The 19,871-nt window shown below is 43.0% G+C and overlaps 1 protein-coding gene across 1 annotated transcript in view; it reads left to right on the forward strand.

Moving 5' to 3' along the window:
• The first annotated feature begins 370 nt into the window (after positions 1-370).
• The window catches only part of LOC128711328 (uncharacterized), a 33,709-nt gene continuing 14,208 nt past the window's right edge, over positions 371-19,871 (forward strand). The window contains exons 1-2 of the mRNA XM_053806197.1: positions 371-447; positions 13,942-14,672. Coding sequence (XP_053662172.1) covers positions 371-447; positions 13,942-14,672 — 808 coding nt within the window. The remainder of the gene's footprint in view (positions 448-13,941; positions 14,673-19,871) is intronic.

Here is a 19,871-nt window from a genome sequence, read left to right on the forward strand (position 1 = left end):
TATACCTAACACCGAGTGTGTCTGCAGTGTACGCGTGTGTGTGTTTGCGTGCGTGTGAATTGGTGCGCATTATTTTATTCATATTTATTTCGTCGTATTGTGCTGTTTGAAGTGTCAATGGCTGTGGAAGGTGAAAAGCGAAAGTGGATGCTAACGGTGGCAGTGGTGGTGATTGTGGCGGTGTTGGTTGTTTTGTAAAATTTATAACTCAACCCCCTTCTTGCCCGGTTTTACTCCAACCCCCGTTCCCACCACGCCCAACCAAAGTGCAGTGCAGTTTTGACGCTGGGGGCGGCAGTCTTGAAAGCCAACAAGCGAAGGGCCCTCCCCTTAAAGGGAATAGAGTGTACGGGCGACTAATCGCGGGATTATGGCCGATCTTCAGGCAACGGTCGAGTTCGCGGTCGAGTTGTACAAGTTCTACAACGTGGATCTGTTTCAGCGCGGGTAAGTTTGACGCGAAATCCGTGTTTTATGCGTATGCTTACGCTCGGCTAGGATTAGGTGCGAAGACGTTTATTCATTTCGGCAAGTACGCCGCCAACGTACATCTTGCAGAGGATTTTGTGTTTGTTTCTGCAGAACGCTTATATTAAACGCTATGCCGGATGTTTATTGAAAGGCAGCTGTCATGACAGATGGACATTTTATATGCGGCTTAAACATAAGGCATAGTCACTGAATTAATTTACACGACATTACATCAATCTTTCTATAAGGGTTAATACATAAGAAGCTATGAGAGTAGAATACTAATTTTTGATTATTTCACTTAAGGCTCAGTTATATTTAAGTGATTAAGTTGATGAGTTCAAGAAATTTAAAAAAAAAACGATTTGGAAAACAACGTTATGGGCAACTTTATAAATAATTGTAAAAAGTTTCTTCAATATGTTAAAACTAAGCTAAAGCATAAACATAATATGAAGCAATTCTTAAAACACTTAAATTAATTTTTGACTCAGGACTTGTGAATACAGAACTGTGCAATAGTACGTAAAATAAGCTTTTGCTTGGACAATTATAATAATCTAGGAAGTTCTTATGAGAGGAACTTCTTACTTTCCATAATTTTTGGAACAATTATGTGTCTTATCAGGTTACATTTTCAATAATAAAAACTCTTCTACTCATTTGTTTATTGCTTTAAAAGTTACGGCTAGTCTTAATAGTAGACGCAGACAGATATTCATACAGACAGACGAAGTGATTTTCCAATAAATTGAACTTCATTTTGCTTAATCCCAATCGCCAACATTCCACACGGCAGGAGAGTTTCCTAGGCAACGATCGAAGCAATCGAAGGATGCAATCAAAGTCGGTACAAAACGGACGAAGGATGCCAGGATGTAACTTCGTTCCCAATCGATTGCCATTACGCCCGATGGCAATATCTAATTACAATTAAATTCCTTTGCCGATGGCATGCGATGAGCGATGAATTCCTTGCGGATGGGGAGGTATCCGATCCGACCGAGAGGGGCTGGCTGTTGGCATTTTAATGAAGCGAATGCATAATAGATGTGACGCACCTCGTGGACCCAGTGGATGTGAGCCTGTAAGTAAGGTTCGTTAGCCCAGTGGCTTCCTTTTATTTAAGCGAGCACTACAAACGCCACCAGCTACGTTACACTTACGTGCGGGAACACCCAACAACAATGCAAAACGCTTTGAACATGCTAAAAGTCTTTTACCGTTGCACCCGTACGGTAATCGAATTTTGTCATCGGGTGTCATTAAGCATAGCGTGTACCTAAATGACAGACCCTCCCTGTTGGCAAATGATCGTCTGTTTTCGCTCGCACTGTGCGCTAGAAATTTGAACACAAAATTGCTTGACTTTTTAGCATTCCGTTTGCCTTCGGTATTACCATACGTATTACCCGCACATACTGCCATAACGCAACCCTAATTCGACATTGATTTATCGTGCAAAAGGACGACTATCAATCAGAGCATCTGTGCAGGCATGGGTGTTCGATTGCAAAACAAAAAACAAGTGAAGCGCCGGTGCGTTCTTGGCCACATGCCCAAAAAGCCTCCGGATCAGCGACTGGGAATTGGGCTGCCGAACTTTGACATTTGTGGGTCGTTGTACCGGCTTCGGCAAGGTTTGTTTGTACAGGCGCGCGACGGTACGGACAGGAAACATGGTAAATATTTGATCCAGCGTCAAAGGCATATGAGAAAACCGGAAAACCGAACACACGCCCAACTGGCGTTTCACATTCTCCATTTTTGATTATCGGGGAAAGCTTCGATGCTTTTTGTTTGATTGTGACATGCGTGTGCTTCGGTTGTCGAAAGGGAGGTACGGTTTCCATTTAAATAGTGTGTTGAAGTGCTGTATCTTACTCTTATGTGGTAGTTGTTTCTGTAGAAATACAGTCATTTCACTAGTTACGCGAATTATGTGTGCCCGAGAAAGCCAAATAACACGAATTTTTCACGTCAACAACATGGTTTAAATTTCATATTCAGGGATCGAATACTTATTTTCACACAACGAAGCACATCCAAAATTTATATTTCTTGGTTTAATTCAACAATTAGAGCAAAATTTATTAAAAAGTGATTTTTCTATTATGAAATGGAATGTGTTATAGGGCACATTTGTAGTTTGACAAATGAAAAACTTAAACTCACATATCAATATCAACAAATGTATTCGAGAGTCATGTAACTCGTAAAAAGACTGTATTTATCAAAAAATATTTGGAGCATCAAGAACAGAGCCTTCTTGAAAAGTCTGCGCTTACAGTGCGTGAAATAACTATACAGCTTTTAGTTTTCGGTTTTAGATTTTTTAAAAGAACATTATTCTACTAAGTGGTAACGATTTAGTAAATATATGTTCAGTTGATTTTGTAAATTGTCACGTTATATATAACATAATGATGCGGTCTCCTATGTATCTTCTTTATTGTTAAATAGTATCTTTTCATATCTTTTTTTTCTGTAAACATTTATAAACACTCGTTTCATGGTCGTAGTTTTTACTTAATGTTGTGTAAAAAACCGTTCAAAACATGTAGTATAAGACCCACAAAATACACCAGAATATAACAAACGTAGAGCCAAGTTGGCATATTCCTAATTTAAATCACTTTTCCATTCTTTAAGACATTCTAATCATCCAAGTTCTCAGCTATCTTTTAAAGTTAGTGTTTTTATTATCAAAAAAAAAAAACAAATAATCATATAGTTATGTTAGGCACTGTAAAACATTAATCTTCATTATTTACCTTGCATTGGAGCATGCAGTGCTCGATCGTTACATCCACAACGATTGAATATGTCAAGCGCACAAATTCTCAACCATTTTGTTTGACTTAAAACAAATCTTCCCATCTGCCGCTTCACAGTGACTGTTTGCATAACCGAGCGCCCTTTCTGCCATTAGAATTCAACGCGTTCCATCGCCGCTTTGAATGAAAGATTAAACCCAATTTTCAAACCTATTGAGCTGAATCAATATCGTGCACTTCCTGGCCCGGATGTGGCAAACCCGGCACCGCAGGTCACGAAGTCAACAAAGTCACGAAATTTGTGTACCGACTGCCTGCCGGAACGGGCGTTTCTTGGAGCGATTTTCCGCTTGCATTTCAAGTCGGACATGGCTGGTCGCGTGTTCGCATAACTTTTTGCGATAAGTGAACTAAAGGCGAGTGGAGAGACAGAGAGAATACACACACACACACATACAGCAAGGCTTTTCCGAGCCTCCAAGTCTGTGGCAGTAGCCGCGTGTCTAGGTGGTGTTATCGGATCGGGATGGCTTTTTTCCGCTTACAACGGCTGCCATCGTCTGGTATGAATTGAAATGTTCATGGACTAAGCTGCCATGGGTGTGAAAACTGTCCAGTTTTCCTAGCAATGGCACTGTTGCTTGCATGGAACGCTAGAAAAGCATTACGTTTGCTCGCATACCCTGTTCAGGGCAGCCCTTTTGCAGCACCTGTGTCTGTAAACGTATAATGAATTACCTGGCCGTCCGTGGTTCGTACTCGGCCGAGCCTGTATCTTTTCCGTCCTGTTTCTTTTTTTGCGTTGTACTTTTACCAGCTCAAGTTACGACGACAACGTTCCCAAATGGACAGGAAGAAGCCACCCGCCGTACGGACCAACCGGTTCTTTGGCAGGGAAAAGTTTTTCTCATTAAAATTTATTTGTTTATGTTCAAGTGTAATCGGGTTGAGAGGTTTCTGTTGGTTCTGCTTACGGTTTCGGTTTCGATTGCAGGAAACTAGTTTATTGCGCTGGGAAACCGACCGTGTAGGACAGTCGTCTGCGTGAACGAACCGATTGCGTAGGCGACTAAACTAGTAAACAGTGTACATATTTTTCACTTCATGCTTGTCAGAATTATGTGCTGTTTTTCTTTTTCTGTAAGCTAATTCTGTTACCTTGCTGTGTATTGTACAATTGATTTAACGCTAACTGAGATTTACAGTGCTAAAGCAAACTCTAAGTTTTTCCATCCATTGTTACATTAACTTTTGAGCACTTGATTATTGTTATTTTATGTTTATGTTGTTGTAATATTGAGTTATTTATGTTTGAGTTTTTATTATTGAGTTATTAGAATACTCTTAGAATTACTAGGAAGTGATTAGTGCGAGGTGAATCTGCTTTTAATTCATTAACCATAATGAATCTTTGAGCATAACAATTCTCATCTAAATCATGTTTCATGAATCTTCAATAAATCAAGATTTTTCTTATGTTTCATGTAATTTTACACCACTAGACAAACGACATAACCCCAGCACAGATAGTATTCTAGAGTAAAGATCTGAAGTAAAATCTATAAGTATTCATAAATCTTTGAGCATTCAGGAATCTTTTGAGAGTCAACTTATGATCTGAATGCCTGCTCACTTTAGCGTGAAAGATTCTTCTCAAACATTTCACTAAGCTCAAAGCTTGTAATTGTTAATTTTTGCACAGACCACTGCGAATAAACTTTATACAAGTATTACTTGCTTAGTATTTTATTTTTTTATTCCACGAATTTTAAACTCCTGTTAGCTATCAGGCCGATTTTCATAGAGAAATTGTCTTGTGGGTCAGTTTTTCAAAATAACAGTTCTTCCTGCATGTCAAATCACATTAAAAATTTTGAGTTATATTAGCTGAATTTAGCTTCATTCACAAATGAGATTCGATATTCCTTTCCGCTTCGAATTGAAAGACTTCCCTGAATGAAAAAAAAAGAAGTTACAATTAAATATTCCCCTACATTTAAACCCAAAAAAACCCTTAAATGACAAATTTGTTATAAATCGTAATAATACCTGTAATGTTACACGTCATTCGCGTCAAATTTTATCCACTCAGCGTTATTTTATACCTTTTCAACCTGTACACGCCCATTATTTGCATCTCATGCCACGGAAATAACTTTAAGCTAGCTTTTAAATCGACTTTCATCACATCACCTTCATTATTCGCGGCCGAAATGTGCAAAACCCCCGAACGGCACGTGATGCAAATGAATGGCTGATGTGTTCCGACAGCTTTAGACGACATCCAGCGCTTCGAGAAAAAAAAGCCGGGCATCACACGCAAAAGCGCAAAGAATCCAAACTATGGCTCCACAGCACGACCAGAACGTGAGCCTGATAGCAAGCCGTCAGAAAGGCAGAGGATAAGGGTTCGGGGTGGCGGGGATGGGGGAGGGAAAAGCGCGAAACAATATTGCGCCGTGATGTCCCAATTATCCGTTCAAGCTTTCGCGAACCGGGAGCTCATTTAAAGTTAATGCAAAGTCACGCTCTACAGGGCCCAGCTACATTTTTCATTTCACCTACCTTTCCTTTTTTATTCGCCACCCCACCCAAAAAGCCCGCTTTTCACAATTTTGTGCGAAAGTAGTGTAACGGTATTTTTTGTTTGTTTGTTGTTTTTGTTGTAGCTTTGTTTGTTTGTTGAGCGATCCTTTTCAGCACCCTGGCAGCTTGGTGCTTGGTCGATTCGTTTCTTTCCTTCGAGGAGATTTCTGTTTTTCTTCTGCTTTGGTCTCATCGAACCCATTACACCCCAGCGCCCGGTGAAAGAAATGGTTGAAAGCAAGTACAGAAAGCGTAAGGATTAAAGCCGAAAGTGTTTCGGGAGTTTGTTTAAGCAGTCAGGTGAAGCAAATGTAGGAAAATAATCCTGTGCCTTTGGTTTTCCTCTACGGATTTGGGACAATTTACTTTAATGTTTAATAACTTTCGGATGGTTGTTTTCTCGTTCCGACCACTTTCTTTGCGTACTAGCGTTCTGCTAAGAATAGACTAGCTGCTGTAAGGAAACTGTAATAATTTGTCAAAGAATGTGCGCCGATGGCCCATTCTCTGCCACTGTCAAGCAAACCCGCTTCAAAAACCATTTATCATTTTATGTAACGTCTTTTTTATCAATAAACTTTTCCTTCCATATCACTCCCTTTCAAATCGAATATAGTCATCTTGTACCGAAAATGTTCTAAAATCTTACCTCGCAACCTTTTGTTCGCTCTCCCTGTCTCTCTATTACCCTCTCCTGCTCACTCTCGCTAAAACACTATTAAGTGATTTCTATGAATGTATGCGTGTTGTGAGCTCTACATCCGCTTCGATGCGAGCCGCTTGTTTCAGGTTAACCTCCACCTCACTCAAAAACCCGTTCACCTAATTTTACTTTTGCACTTTTCTGGTTGACATAAAAAAGAGGGACCGACCGGGAAATCTTAAGCAACCGACAAAGCTCCGGGACCGAGATTGGATAGGTTTCGTAATCACGGCACACATGACGAACCGCCCAGCAGAACGGCCTGCAAACGGGGTATCGAAAAGGCATAAAAGCGAACTCGAGTGAATGGTGCGACCGTGCGGAAGGGCGACAGGCTCTGGGAAGTGCGAAGGATCGACCTCATTCATGTTTCATATTTGTACCCATTGTAATGGTTGTTCGTTCGTGGGATCGTGGGAATGATTGGAGATACGGTACGGTATTTGGATGCGAGTGGTACCACGCGTTACCAAATGAGGCTTGTGCCCAGTAGACTACACAATGATGCAAAGGCGACACTTTTGTCAATGTGACTGCGGACTCGACGCCACACACTTGCAGACGAAAGGTGGGGAAAAGTGCAGGAATCGGTGGAAAAGAATTTGTTAGCGATGTTCATTTTCCAGTTTCCTGCAGGAGCATCGGGACTGATTGAAGTGTTTGGGGAATGAACAAACAATCTTTTTAAAGTGCAAATTTTTTAGCTTTTTCCACTAAAAATATATTTTTTAGAATATATTTTAAGAGAACTGAAGTGGAACCAAGTGGAGTCTAATACTTAATATGCAATTAACGCCTTGGAGATGTGATGGATTACATACACCTGAAAGTATGCAATATATATTTTTAATTTTTGAAACTCTTCCCAGGTATCTTAAAAGTATTTGAAAAGTATTAAAAGTATTTCAAAAGTATTAAAAGTATTTCAAAAATTCATCGACATTTCTAGGACAACTAAATGACTCGACTCAAACACCTTGACAGCTTGTTAGCAATACCCTTCGAGAATTGCAAGTTCTCCAAGGAATAGTGATTGCCTACTTTCAGGAGTATTACAGGTTCATTCCCAGCACTTATCAACACTTATTGTAACAATGCCAGCGTTTGCTGTCCGCCTGAAAGTAAATAATTGAAACGTGCAAAAATCCACCATCCAACACCACTGTCAGTCAGTCACTTTGTCTGGGCGCGAGAGGATCGAGCATGCTGGAGGAACTCTCGGTCCGATTGAAATGAAAATGTCCCGTTCGTTCACAGGCCGACACCTCGCCCGTGTCCTGCACCGGTCGCCCCAGGGCTGGCGGTACCAGAATCGCCAGAATTGCAACGGGGTCATGTAAGCGCGATCAGCACAAAGTTGTCGCCGTCGTCCCACATGCCATCGCCATTGTGTTTGGTGGGGTACGGTGACGACATCTTCAAGAACGACGACCTAGATGCAGCAGGCGACATACATCTTGGTAGCAGCGCCCATACGGCTTTGGCAGAATATTTACCCCGTACGGCGTGCAAGAATTCGTACAGCATCGCGTAATTTCTTTCCTGGGTTTGGTTTCTATCGGGTGAGGGTCGGGATATGAAAAACATGTCAACAATGCAACGCCTCCGTTAGTATTATTGTGCAAGGGAACGGGTTTTTACAGAGACGGGTTTTCATTTTTCATTGTACTTGAGATGTGTTCTTTTTTTTTGTTGTTGTTGCCCTGAACATTACGGTCAAGACGCCTTGTTTGTTAGTACATGGAAAAAGTGTTTTCGCTGGAATCCAACCACTTTTTTTCGATTCATTTTCATCTTGCTTGCATGCACACGATTTCCACTGCTGATAAGAGGCAACATCACCGGATATGAGGCAACACGGGCCACGAATCGAGGCAGGAGCTGTACTGTATGTTTACATACGCCTGTGTATGTGTTTCTCCTTTTCGGTAAAACGGAAATGGAATGGCATTGGTTGCTTTAGAATAAAGCATACAAAAACCATCCCCATTGTGTACAGAAGAACCGAAAGCTTTCCCAGAAATTGTGCCGTGCGTACTAAGGTTTTTGTGTGTCAATTCCAATGACGTCGTAGGGTTTCGTTTTTGACCTAGTAAGAGTTGTTGTGGCCAAAAATGGCTTTATCATTATACTTGCTCAGTGAATGTAATTTTGTTAAAAATTTAAAAATATCGAGACATTCTTTACACAAAATACGATTCAACATACCTCACGGTGTTTGTCGATACCGATCGTGTTTTTTTCTGCATTACTTGGAACATGGGAGCTATGTACAAGTGGCCGTTAAGGGTGTTGATCTGCAATTCAAATCAACGCTGTAATTTTCCAAGAATCTTCTATTTCCAAGATTCCTCCCAGAATTTGTCAATTCTAATTGTGAGAAAGATTTCCTTGGAATAATCTTAGCGAGCTATCAGTTTTATTAATCTGCAATGCAAAGATCTCTGCGTTTTTCCAAGAATCCTCACGAATTTCAAGGTTTTTTCAAGGTTCCAATAATATGTCTGCTATTTGTCAATTCTGATTATGATTTTTTTTTGCATGACGTACAATCTACGTTAATCATCGTTACGAGATTTTAAATTCTTTGTATGACCGTAGGGAGTGCTAGTCTTGCACATCTGCAAATCCAAAGATCTCTGCCCTAAATCGCTTCCCCGATCACATGTCATGTTACATCAAGGATTTTTTGTTTAAAAACCACAACCCATTAGGAGGAATTACAATTGTTTCTCATCACATGGGAAGGTAAATAAATATTTGGGGTTTGAGATATGTGAAAATGGCGCAGTTGCGTATTTTTTGTTTATCCTTAATGTACTTGAACTAGTGATCAAAACATTGCACTTAATATATTGCATATTATAAACTGGCTTTCATAAATCAAGTGTTCAAGACTACAGGGTCTTGTCTGCTCAACCTGAACGGTACTGTGCTGAATTCCCTGAAGCCTGTCAAATAAGTCAGTTGGACATAAATCACAATACCGAACAATGCCTTGTGGCACACTTTATTCTACTTCTCCCAACAAATTTCGTTCTAAGGTCGGTCGTTTCATTACAAAAATTACAATCTTCGACACGACACACGACATCCCATTCCAACAAAAAAAACACGCACACACAGGCGCAGCGGCATACTTGTTCGTTCCGTCCCCCCAGTGTGGTAGGTCAGTAGGCGTAGTAGTGGTACCGCGCTAACGTCAGCGACCTGACTCAATGCGTTACGTCTCACAATCGCATCCGTCACCGGTAGTACATTAATTTCAAAAAGCCAAACGTAGAAAAACACGTGGAAAAGACAAATGCTCACAGGCGTGTTGTATACGTAATGAGGGTCGTATCGCGAAAGGGATACTGGGGTGCCAATTCCATTGCTCTGTAACGTTAACGGATTGCTTCGAGTCGACAATCGAGTGGGGCACCTGGGCCGGGATCATCGTACCTGAGGCATGATGAAGGTTTCGATAGTGGTCCAGGAGTGGAAAATTTACGACCGACAGCTGCACCAAGAACAACAAGTGGCACCACAACCACCAAGACCGTTGAGCGGGGGCATATCCGGGCGCGTGAGTAAAACTCATTTATATTATGGCATTTTCTTTTGGGTTCTTCCGGAACGACGGTGGGTTTTGGTTGCAAATGGGGGGGGGCTGAACCAGTAACAAGACGGTCCACCATTATGAAGCTTACCTTGGCCATTCTGCCCGCACGCGGTTTCCAGCAGAGCAGCGTGATTTTCTTACGATTATGGCTGGCGTGTGCCTTTGCGTGTGGGCGTGATTGCCGGCACGGTAGTGCGCGGAAGGAAAATCAAATGTAAATTTATCTTTCTGCCGCCGGTTTTCAACTTTAGGGGTGCCGGTAGCTCTACGGGCTGTGATTAAGGGACTTAAAAGGCTGAAAAGAGGCGCTGATAGATATGGAACATTGTATTAAACATTATTTCCTACTGTTGCGCTTAATAATTGAATGTTTCGTGCCTGATTAAATAGACCGATTTTTTACAAGATTTAAGATCTGAAGCTTATTTGTGGTGCATTTTCATCTCTTAGTTAAGAACGAAATCATAGAACTATTGTTCGGGAGACATTAAAAAGTTTTACCGTCAAAGTGAGTCGTTTATCGTAATATAATTTTCCGATCCTTTAAGTCAATCATCACTCCCAACACACCCGGACGCCCATCTCGGCATCGTTTTCATCGTAGAAAACAGTTTATTCTGATTGAATTTTAAATTGCATTCGTTCTCGGGAAGCGAAACGCCCCATCAATTGATTCATCCTGCGCGGAATCCATCAAAAGTATGTAATAACGATTAGGAAAGTTGCATCGTGCACTCGCCAAACAAAAAAGAAGAAAAAGGGCCCGGCAAATTATCCACACGCTCGAGCAGGAAATGAATTTTCACCACCACCGAATCGACCCGACCGCAAGACATTGCCACCGTTCGTCGAAAACTCATCGACCGAATGAAAAATCCATCCCACTTTGTGACAATTGAGTGCCGCTTCCATCTGTGCGGCCACAGATGTAGCGTGCGAGTGGACGAGTGGCAAAACTTTCGCTGCAGGAAAATGGAGAAAAATAGCACCTCATTCCTAAGGACCCGATAGCTCTAGAAGATTCTGCTAGAAGTTGCTCCCAAATGCCGAAAAATGTTTGCTCCCCGTAGCCTGGCTGGCTGCGTTCGTGATCCGTCAACCCATTTCGGTAGGGTTGCTGTTCGGTTTCGTGAGGAAAACTCAAGCAGTTCCAGCGGAATTGAGATCGTTAAGCTTTTAGCTTTTGCTTATGATGCGCACATGCACATACTTATACAGGGAACACACATACACACTGTGGGCAGAAACTTTGGCAATAGAGTCGGAGTTTCTTTCGTTAGAAAATTGTATCCCTTTTTATTCGTAGCTGTCACGCGTTTCTTCACGCTGCAGCTCGGATCTCGGATGACAATTTTCCTTTCCTTTGAGGCGAAAAGACGTTGATAAACTTCTTGCGTTGACTGAAAATGTAAAACTACCAATTTACGAAGCAACTCGATTGATCAGGTTGATGGATTGTTCAGTTGGTTTATTGTTGTGGGTTTCTTTTCTATCCGAAGTCAACTGCACGCTTTATTGGTTGCTTGGTAGTTGTCTATTAGTTGTTGATTTTAGATAAGAATGAACAACAATTAGTGTCATTTTATCTTCTGAATCTTCATTGGTAAAACTTTGGTAAACTTTTTTTCCAAATTAAATTTGTATTACATTGAAATTGTTTAATATTTATAAGAGTTACACTGATTACCAAAGAATAATGTTGATCAACCCGTTAATTTCACCACCTTTTAAAACCTAAAAGTATATTTACAATAAAATACAAGATTTTTATACAAAAGCCGCAATTTTGTCCAGCACTGCGAAGCTTAAAATAAATCGAAAACCATCGCATAAAGCAGAACGCAAAACGCTACCAACAGCACGCTTACTACCGCCCATCATGACTGAACAATTCCAATGAAGCGGGCAAAACGATTTCCGGGGATTAGTTTCGAAATCGTTCGTTTAATTAGATTATGGCACCAACAGCAAAAACAAAAAAAAGACAAGGGCCGGCTGGACTGTAAACGATGGAAATGATTTTTACTCCCTCGAGAACGGACCAAAACTGGCGACCGACCGACCGGACCGGACCCTTTTTGCAACGCCCAGCAAAGACGCGTAGCGAGCAGGGTGGGCTAACGGATGGGTTTTTGGTGAAAGTGTTCGCAAAGCATCTTACCGTGTTAACCCGTTCCGGTCGGTGAGGGGGCCCAGGGTCATTCCGCTTTGGTCGCGGTGCGAGGTAATGGGTGAGTTGCCCTGAAAGTGCGCTGAAATCGCAGCCGCAGGTGGTGGTCGATGTTTAAAATATTGAAATCATTAATTTCAAATCGTCCTCCTGAGGGATGGGTATGCTTTGGACAGGCAAATGGTTTTATGGAAGCTATTTAAGGGTTACGGTGCAAAGCGGAAGAAAAATCGCACCTAACGAGATTTTAAAACTTGAAATTAAGTCAGCAATGCCATCACTTCATTCCGATTTAGCTCTGGAATGCCACCGGTTTACCGTGGCTAGCGACGGACTATCGGTGTGTCATGAATTTATCCTCAGTCTTGTGTGTAGGTAACATGGACCATTCCAAGATTTTAATCAAAACTGGGCTTGATATTGATCCAAACACCCAAAGCTTGCTTGTTGCATTGTTAATACAAGTTCAGCTGAGTCCTCAAGTTCTTAAACTTTCTCCAAAGCTGTGCAATTTTTCCAAAAAATATTTTACTTTCTGTTCATACAATTGCGTCACATGGTGCCAGTTGTTTCGTGCGTCACTATTTCACAAAACGACCGATGCAAAATTGCAGTACTACAAACCGCTGGCAAACCAAAATGGAGAACAGTTTTCAGCACACTCACACACACACACACACTTTGGCTATAAAAGTTCGCCCAAGTGACAGCATGGGCCTGACAGTTTGAACCACTTCTGATGCCCTTTTAATCCGGATGGTCTGCAATCTGCATGACAAACGGTGAGCCGGACCACCGGCAGTTGTGCTGGTAACGGGACGAGAACGAGGTCATAAAACCATTATTTTGTCGCTCGGTCAGGACATTGTACTGAGATGTTCCCTGGTGTGCACAGCATGATCTTTCTCTCTCTCTCTCTATCTCTCTCTTATATCTGATGTTTTTTTTTCGAGTCGGTCGTAAGTCTTTGCATCCGCTGCACTAACCCAAACTGTCACTCACTGACCGATGGTGCTTCTTCGTTCCTTTACCCCATTATCATCCTGCTCTTCCGGACAAAGCCGGATTGGCCGAGAGGATAGTGCGTGGACTGTGGGTCAAGATACTGGCCAATGGTGGTGCCTTGTTGGATTATGCCATATTATCCCGGATGTGAAAATGGACGACAAATCTTCTGGACGGCTTGGATCGATGTCAAATGCAGCCATATTTGACCATCATGAAGTGATCTTATCGGTATTTGGGGAGTGTCCCATAGTCAGTGGTGCATATCGTTTGGTCCACAAATGTGTTAAATGCTAGTCCTATGATTATTGGGAAATCTAGTGACTTTGGTATTTTAACGGAGTTGAAATCTCCTCTCAAGCAAGGTACTAATGCTTATTTCGATCTGTTTCAATGATATCTCTTGTATATGTACAAAACAAACTCGCAAATGTTGGTTAGAAATGGATTAATACTAACTTTATTGTTCTTCAAACTCTGCAAACAGGGCCCTACGTCTAAGCTCAGTACACAAAAACTTCACACAATAAAGCATCCGTCAGATAAAAGCTTTTTGATAAAACTCTCCGTTGAAATCCTTCAACAACTAACACTGGCCTTTTCATTCCATCTCTTCCTTTCTCAGATTGTATCAAGTGCGATGTTCGTTGCGCGTCTCTCCGCGGCTTCCGGTGCAGGTCGAAACGTGTCTGCCCGATGCAACGACGGCCGGCATACCCTCGGTGCAGTCGGTGCTAAATCAGAATGGCGCAAGCAACAACCACGGCAGCTCCAACAACAACACCAACATCAGCAACAACACCAATTGCACCAACAGCAACAATAACAACAGCACCACCAACGGAAGTGTCGGGGCGAGCTCCAACACAAGTGGGATTGCGAGTGGTGCCGGAACCGGAAGTGGTTCGCTGCCGAGCAGTAACACTGGCAGTGTTGGTGGTGGCGGTGGGCTGGTCGCAATCGGCGGTGGCCCACCGGGCAATGGTAACGCACCGTCGACCGGTTCGGCCAGCTCGACTGGCCGACCGGATGTGGGACCGTGCCTATCGTCGACGGCAAGCAGCGGTGTCATTGGGTCGATGTCGTCGATGCCGAGCAGTAGCTCCATGCCTACACCGAACTCGGTCACCACCGGTTCGTCCATGGTCCCGATAGGCAATGCGCCCGGTCCGGCCTGCACGAATGGGAGTGGCGGTGGGGGAGGCAGCGCCGGCAACTCACCCACGGCCAGCTCCGACAGTCGGTCGGGTGCGACCATCATTGATGACACCGGGGCGTCACGTGTCTTTCAGATCCTTTATCGCAACGAGGAGGTGTCGTTGCGTGACGTTATCATGTTCCGGGCGCACCTGCTAGGTAATTAATTCTTTGTTAATATTCATCTAGTTATACATGGCGATTACTTTATGGGGTTGCATGCATGAAGAAATCGGATTGGGGGGTGAAGATGCATCAGTTCTTATTCATTGTTCATTGCACGATGTCGGAATCTAGTGAACATTAAAGATTAAAACCTCTCATACGAATGTGTATTGCATACATTTAGGCGTCTACAATTTGAACATTTAGCTATGAAAGCTCCACCAACACGAAATGGTAGTACTGGTTTGAAAATGTTTACAAGTTCTAGCAAATACGATGTCTCATTATTTTCCATAAACGAGTATTGAAGAAAAGTCCAGATGGGGTAGTCAGTATCGACACTGTGAGTTGAGAGACGGTGCTGTCTCCTTTACATCTCCTGGCCGACTAGATTTAGAGTACAACGCCATATATCTGGGGAGGACGTTAATGGAACTGCGTTGTGTTCAAACCAACGAACCACTAAGGAAATTGAGAATACACATTTGTTGAGCAATACATATAGCTGTTGCCAATTAAAATGTCAAGCATTCGAATGACACTGTGGCGGACCAGCTGTGTTGCTTTACATTAGTAAAATGTCAATCACATTGTACACTATGTAACAAATAGTTGCTGTATAGCTCGTCTACTACATCATTCAAAGTACTGCCGTCGTTCGGAAAACAAGTTCGCACCATAGCACCATACTCACCCATTACACATTCATAAGCACCTTGAAGGCAAACGGTAACAGCCCCAATTCGATTAATACCGCAAATGAGATTCATTCCGTTATGACTCCATTTGAATATCTGCTAGAGTTTCACAAAATGAGACATTTCTTGAAGCCACGATGTCACGGTGGAAAGTGTCCGCAAAAAAAAGAGACCCCTAGCAGCACGAGATTATGGCCGTAGAAAAGTGTTTGGCAAAGCGCAATGGCGTCGTTAACGAAAACTGCACCGTAATGTCTGGGCGGCTGGGTGGCCCCGTTTTCCCGGAAGCGGCATTGCCGCTACACACGTGTGTGCGGTGATAACGGGTGTGCACGGGTGATGACGAGTAACGACCACTCCCAGGAACGCTCCGGGTTTTATGTGTGTCGGTGTGTGTGTGTGTGTGCGCGCTGGATAGCCCCCGGTCGTTAGGTATGCAAACCCATTAGCTCGTAAATTGTAGTCTCACATTCGTTCTACCGGTCCCGAACCGACACTGCGCTCGTAAATGCCAAGCCACACACACGAGCGCGCTTTGAGTTTGTTTCCTGGCGGGTTCCCCATCGACCGTAACGTTGATATTATCATGTATAGACCCTTTTGCCACAATAACGACGGCTAGCGTGAAGCACGAGATGTCGTGAGGTTGCATGAATGAATGCCCGGAACATGCGCACATTTGTTTTCAATTGCTACAACCAGCCCCGAAACGGTCGAGTCGTCCTTATAGCACACTTACCATCCGGGGTAGGGTTGACGGTGGTGGACTTGAGTTCTGTCTGTGCATAATTTCTGGGCTTTTGGCCAGCTATTGGGTATGCACGTAACGCAACATATTTGCTGGTCGGTTCAAACAAGGCAAATAAGAAATTCGATACTCTTTGCCTCTATCCTTTACTTGGTGTTTTTTTGTTGTTATTGCTTCTATGCGTTGCGTTCATCTCTACCCACAACGAGTGTCTGTAACGTATTCTGCCCTAGGGAGTGTCTCGAGAGCCGATCCAAAGGTAGTCCGATGGCGCGCTGATACCCGGGATTTGGATTGCACAAGATAGCGTCGGATGGTTTTTTGGGACTGACGATGACGACTACGGCCCAGATGGAATGAGAGTGAGAGAGAGAGAACTAGAGAGAGAAGGAAAAGGGAAGAGAAAAAATAAGCAAAACTGGGTCGCACGGCGTACCCGGCACGGCACCCCTACGGGCTCTAACATATTGCCCACCGTAGCGGCGCGACCCCATCGAACACCGCCAGATTGGCCACCCGTTCGGCCACCCGTCCGTTTGGATCCGATGTTTTTGTTCGATCGATCGATAAAAGCTTACGCCTGTACGCCGTGGCAAGTGTGTAGTGGCCGTGCGTGCAGTGGACCGCACCGCAACGAACACTGCCCGACCGCATGCATACAGGCGGCGTTGCTCCGGGTTGGAGCGAATCGATTTTGGCAACGGTTTCTTTCCCAACCCCTCCCGAACAAAAAAAGGTTCTCGCTGCAATGGTGGTAACGTTTGAAAATGAACTGTAAAGTAGCAATTGATGGCACGCAAACTGGCTGGTTTCTGTGTGCGTTCTTTTCCAAGCTCCCCTCCCCCTTAGCCCCCCCCCCCCCCCCCCTTCTCCCTCTCCCATTCACCCGTTTTTAGCCATTTTAATGATGTAGGAGGGAGTGTGTTATGAAGGGAGCAAGACGGAAAACCATTTCGATGGCTCCAGCGGGACGACGCCATGGCGGAACCATTGAAGCTTCCATTGGAGGCCCATTTTACCGAAGGTTTCATTTACAATGGTTAAAAACCGTGCAGTTGGAAAAATTTGGTAATATTTATATATTGTTTAAATAAATTAAAAATGTGCTACCTTTTAGCCGATGATTGTAATAGTTGACTGTGGTATCAAAATCAATGAAAGATAGTTTGAAAAAATGTTATTAATATTAAATTAGAACAATTTGTGCATTTTTTTAAGAGAATTAAAGTAAAAACGATAACAACATTGTTGTTGATCAAAAGTTGTGAATTAATCACTTATCATCGAATTAATCATAAGTCGCCAAATAAAAGAAATGCTGATTTAAAATTAAAGCATCGATCTACAAACTGACCTTTTGAACTGAGCGTGACGACTGCCCTTTTCGAATATGAAGAATATAAAGCTCAGGTATCTGTTGGCATTACGTGCCGTACCGACCGGAAGCTCCATGTATTGGATGAACTTTGAGTAAAACGGATCAGCTTACTGCTCGAGAGTGTCATGACAAAAAGGGTTCACCGTGATTGCTCGGTGCGCTTTGCACTGAAACAAGTTTTCCCATCCTTTTCCCGCTTAAATCCACCCTGGGACGCTACGTCTATCAAACAAGGGATTTGGATGCGCGTTTTGAAAACTACTCGAATTAAAAGCACTCTTATAAAACGTGATAATGTCCACTTGTTTACTCCATCCTTTCTCTCTCACACACAGACACACTCGTACACACGCTCTTTATGGTTAGTTTCGCTGTGACGAACCGGGGGAAGGTAGTAAAAACCCACCCAACCCACGGTCAGATACGTCCTTTCTCTACACACTACACACGGTGCTCCTTGGACAGCGGACGAAGGCGAAAGCACAAAAACAAAAATCCTTTCATTCCTCCGCTTTCAGCCAAACAAGCGAAAAGTGCACGAAGCGACTCGAAACCTTCGTCCCACTAACCCACGTGATCCTCGAAGAAACGGCGAATCGATCGTTCAGCTCCTCAGCTCGTCCGCTCGTGTTTTGGGACGGGGAATTCGAGCGCCATTAGATGCCAACTGCAGTAGCACGAGTGCTTTTTAATAGCACTTAATCGCTACTTCAGCTCCGGGTCGGCCGATGGAAGTCTTTTCCAGTACGCTTGGCATGCTGGAGTGCCGCGTCCGGGTATCTTGCACGCTCGAGTGCCGCGTGAGTCCTTATGCTGATCGATTGAAAGCAATACGGCGTTATTGAGTAAAAATGGTAGAAGCGATATGTTTTTACCCTCCCCGGTGTCTGATTGTTGCTGTTTGGCATGAGTTTTATCTGTAAAGGACATAGGCATTTAACTGTAAACTTAATTAGTTAAAACATTCAAATGTATTTTATCCAATGGATGTTCCCAGTGCCCTATAGACTTACACATTTCCAATGAATCTTGAATCTCATCTCTATTGTTATACATCCCTTTAAGCTGTTAACTCTCTACCTGCCACCTCTTTCCCCGCAGAGCGACTTCCCTTATTCTGAACAATCACCGTTAAACAACTTCTATCCCGAGAACTATGGCTAACCACACACTTCGTCGCTGGGAAGAGTCCTCTTGTTGTTGCGATGCGGTACACAATTGAACAGCAGACTGACGCTTAGTATAGACGCCTCACCGGACGCGTAATGGCAAATGTACTAATCGTTTAGTGGGCTCTCGAAACGAACGACCCTTCCTATTTCTCGGTAAAACACATGACCTCATGTTAGAATTATGTATGCAGCGATCCGAATGCCTTGTTTGCACGACTGCCGGTGGGAAGAGATACTTGGCGGCTGGAAAACTTAAATTGGAACTCGTTGTTTGATTGTTCCATACGCGCTTCACACTAATTTTAAGCTCAAGCATAATTGACGAAGGATGCAATGCGTTGAAATCGAGATTAAGTGAGATGAGAATTCTTGAAATATTTCCGATACGGAAACAATAGTAGAAATTTAAACAAATCCTTCAAACTTTCAAATTGCTTTAGGTTTCACCTTCAGATTGTGTGTGCAAGGATGCGCCTGAAACTATGCAATATGATGTATTTTCTAAACGTTAGTCGTCTTAATAGACTGTTTCCTATTGAAATTGTCTCCTATCCTCGAGAAATATAAAAAAGTAGCCTTCGCAAATAATTATTATGTATTTTTAAATACAAAAACTAGCAAAATGTTGTGAACAACATAGGACATCACCCATGTTTAGCAGGCACCTTAAATGTCTAAGCTCATAAGTAGGTAGTAAAGAGACCAGCTTAAGAACATAGCTTTCGTATGGGTTTTGCAAAAATAAAGCGTAAACTTTCTTGTTATTCCTCAACCCGGCCCAATATCCGTTTGCTTCCCTGCTCATCTCCAACGATAATCAAATTAGTCTCCTCCGGGGCTTGGTCTATCCTTCGATTTATCAGATTAGTTTAATGTGCCATATTAAAACATTACTCCGGCGCTCGTTACGCAGCCCGTTGCGGTTGGCTTGTGAACCCATGTCCCTAATTGACCCGTTCCTCTGATTATCATCGGAAAATTATGATGTCAAGAACGGCCGAGCGTGGGGAAGGGTTTAAGCTGTTCCTGGATCGGTTCTTTCCGAAGAAGAAGACTTTAGGCAGCCTTGCAGAGGAAGCGTGTAAATCAGTTTAAAATCTCTGCTAGAGTTTTTCCCACACATGCCGTTATGCTGTTAAACTTCACACAACTACCTTCACCAATGCACACACCGTTACAAGCTCACTATGCAAACAG

Source organism: Anopheles marshallii, chromosome 3 (genome assembly GCF_943734725.1).
Source record: "Anopheles marshallii chromosome 3, idAnoMarsDA_429_01, whole genome shotgun sequence".
In the NCBI taxonomy this organism is placed as follows: Eukaryota; Metazoa; Arthropoda; class Insecta; order Diptera; family Culicidae; genus Anopheles; species Anopheles marshallii.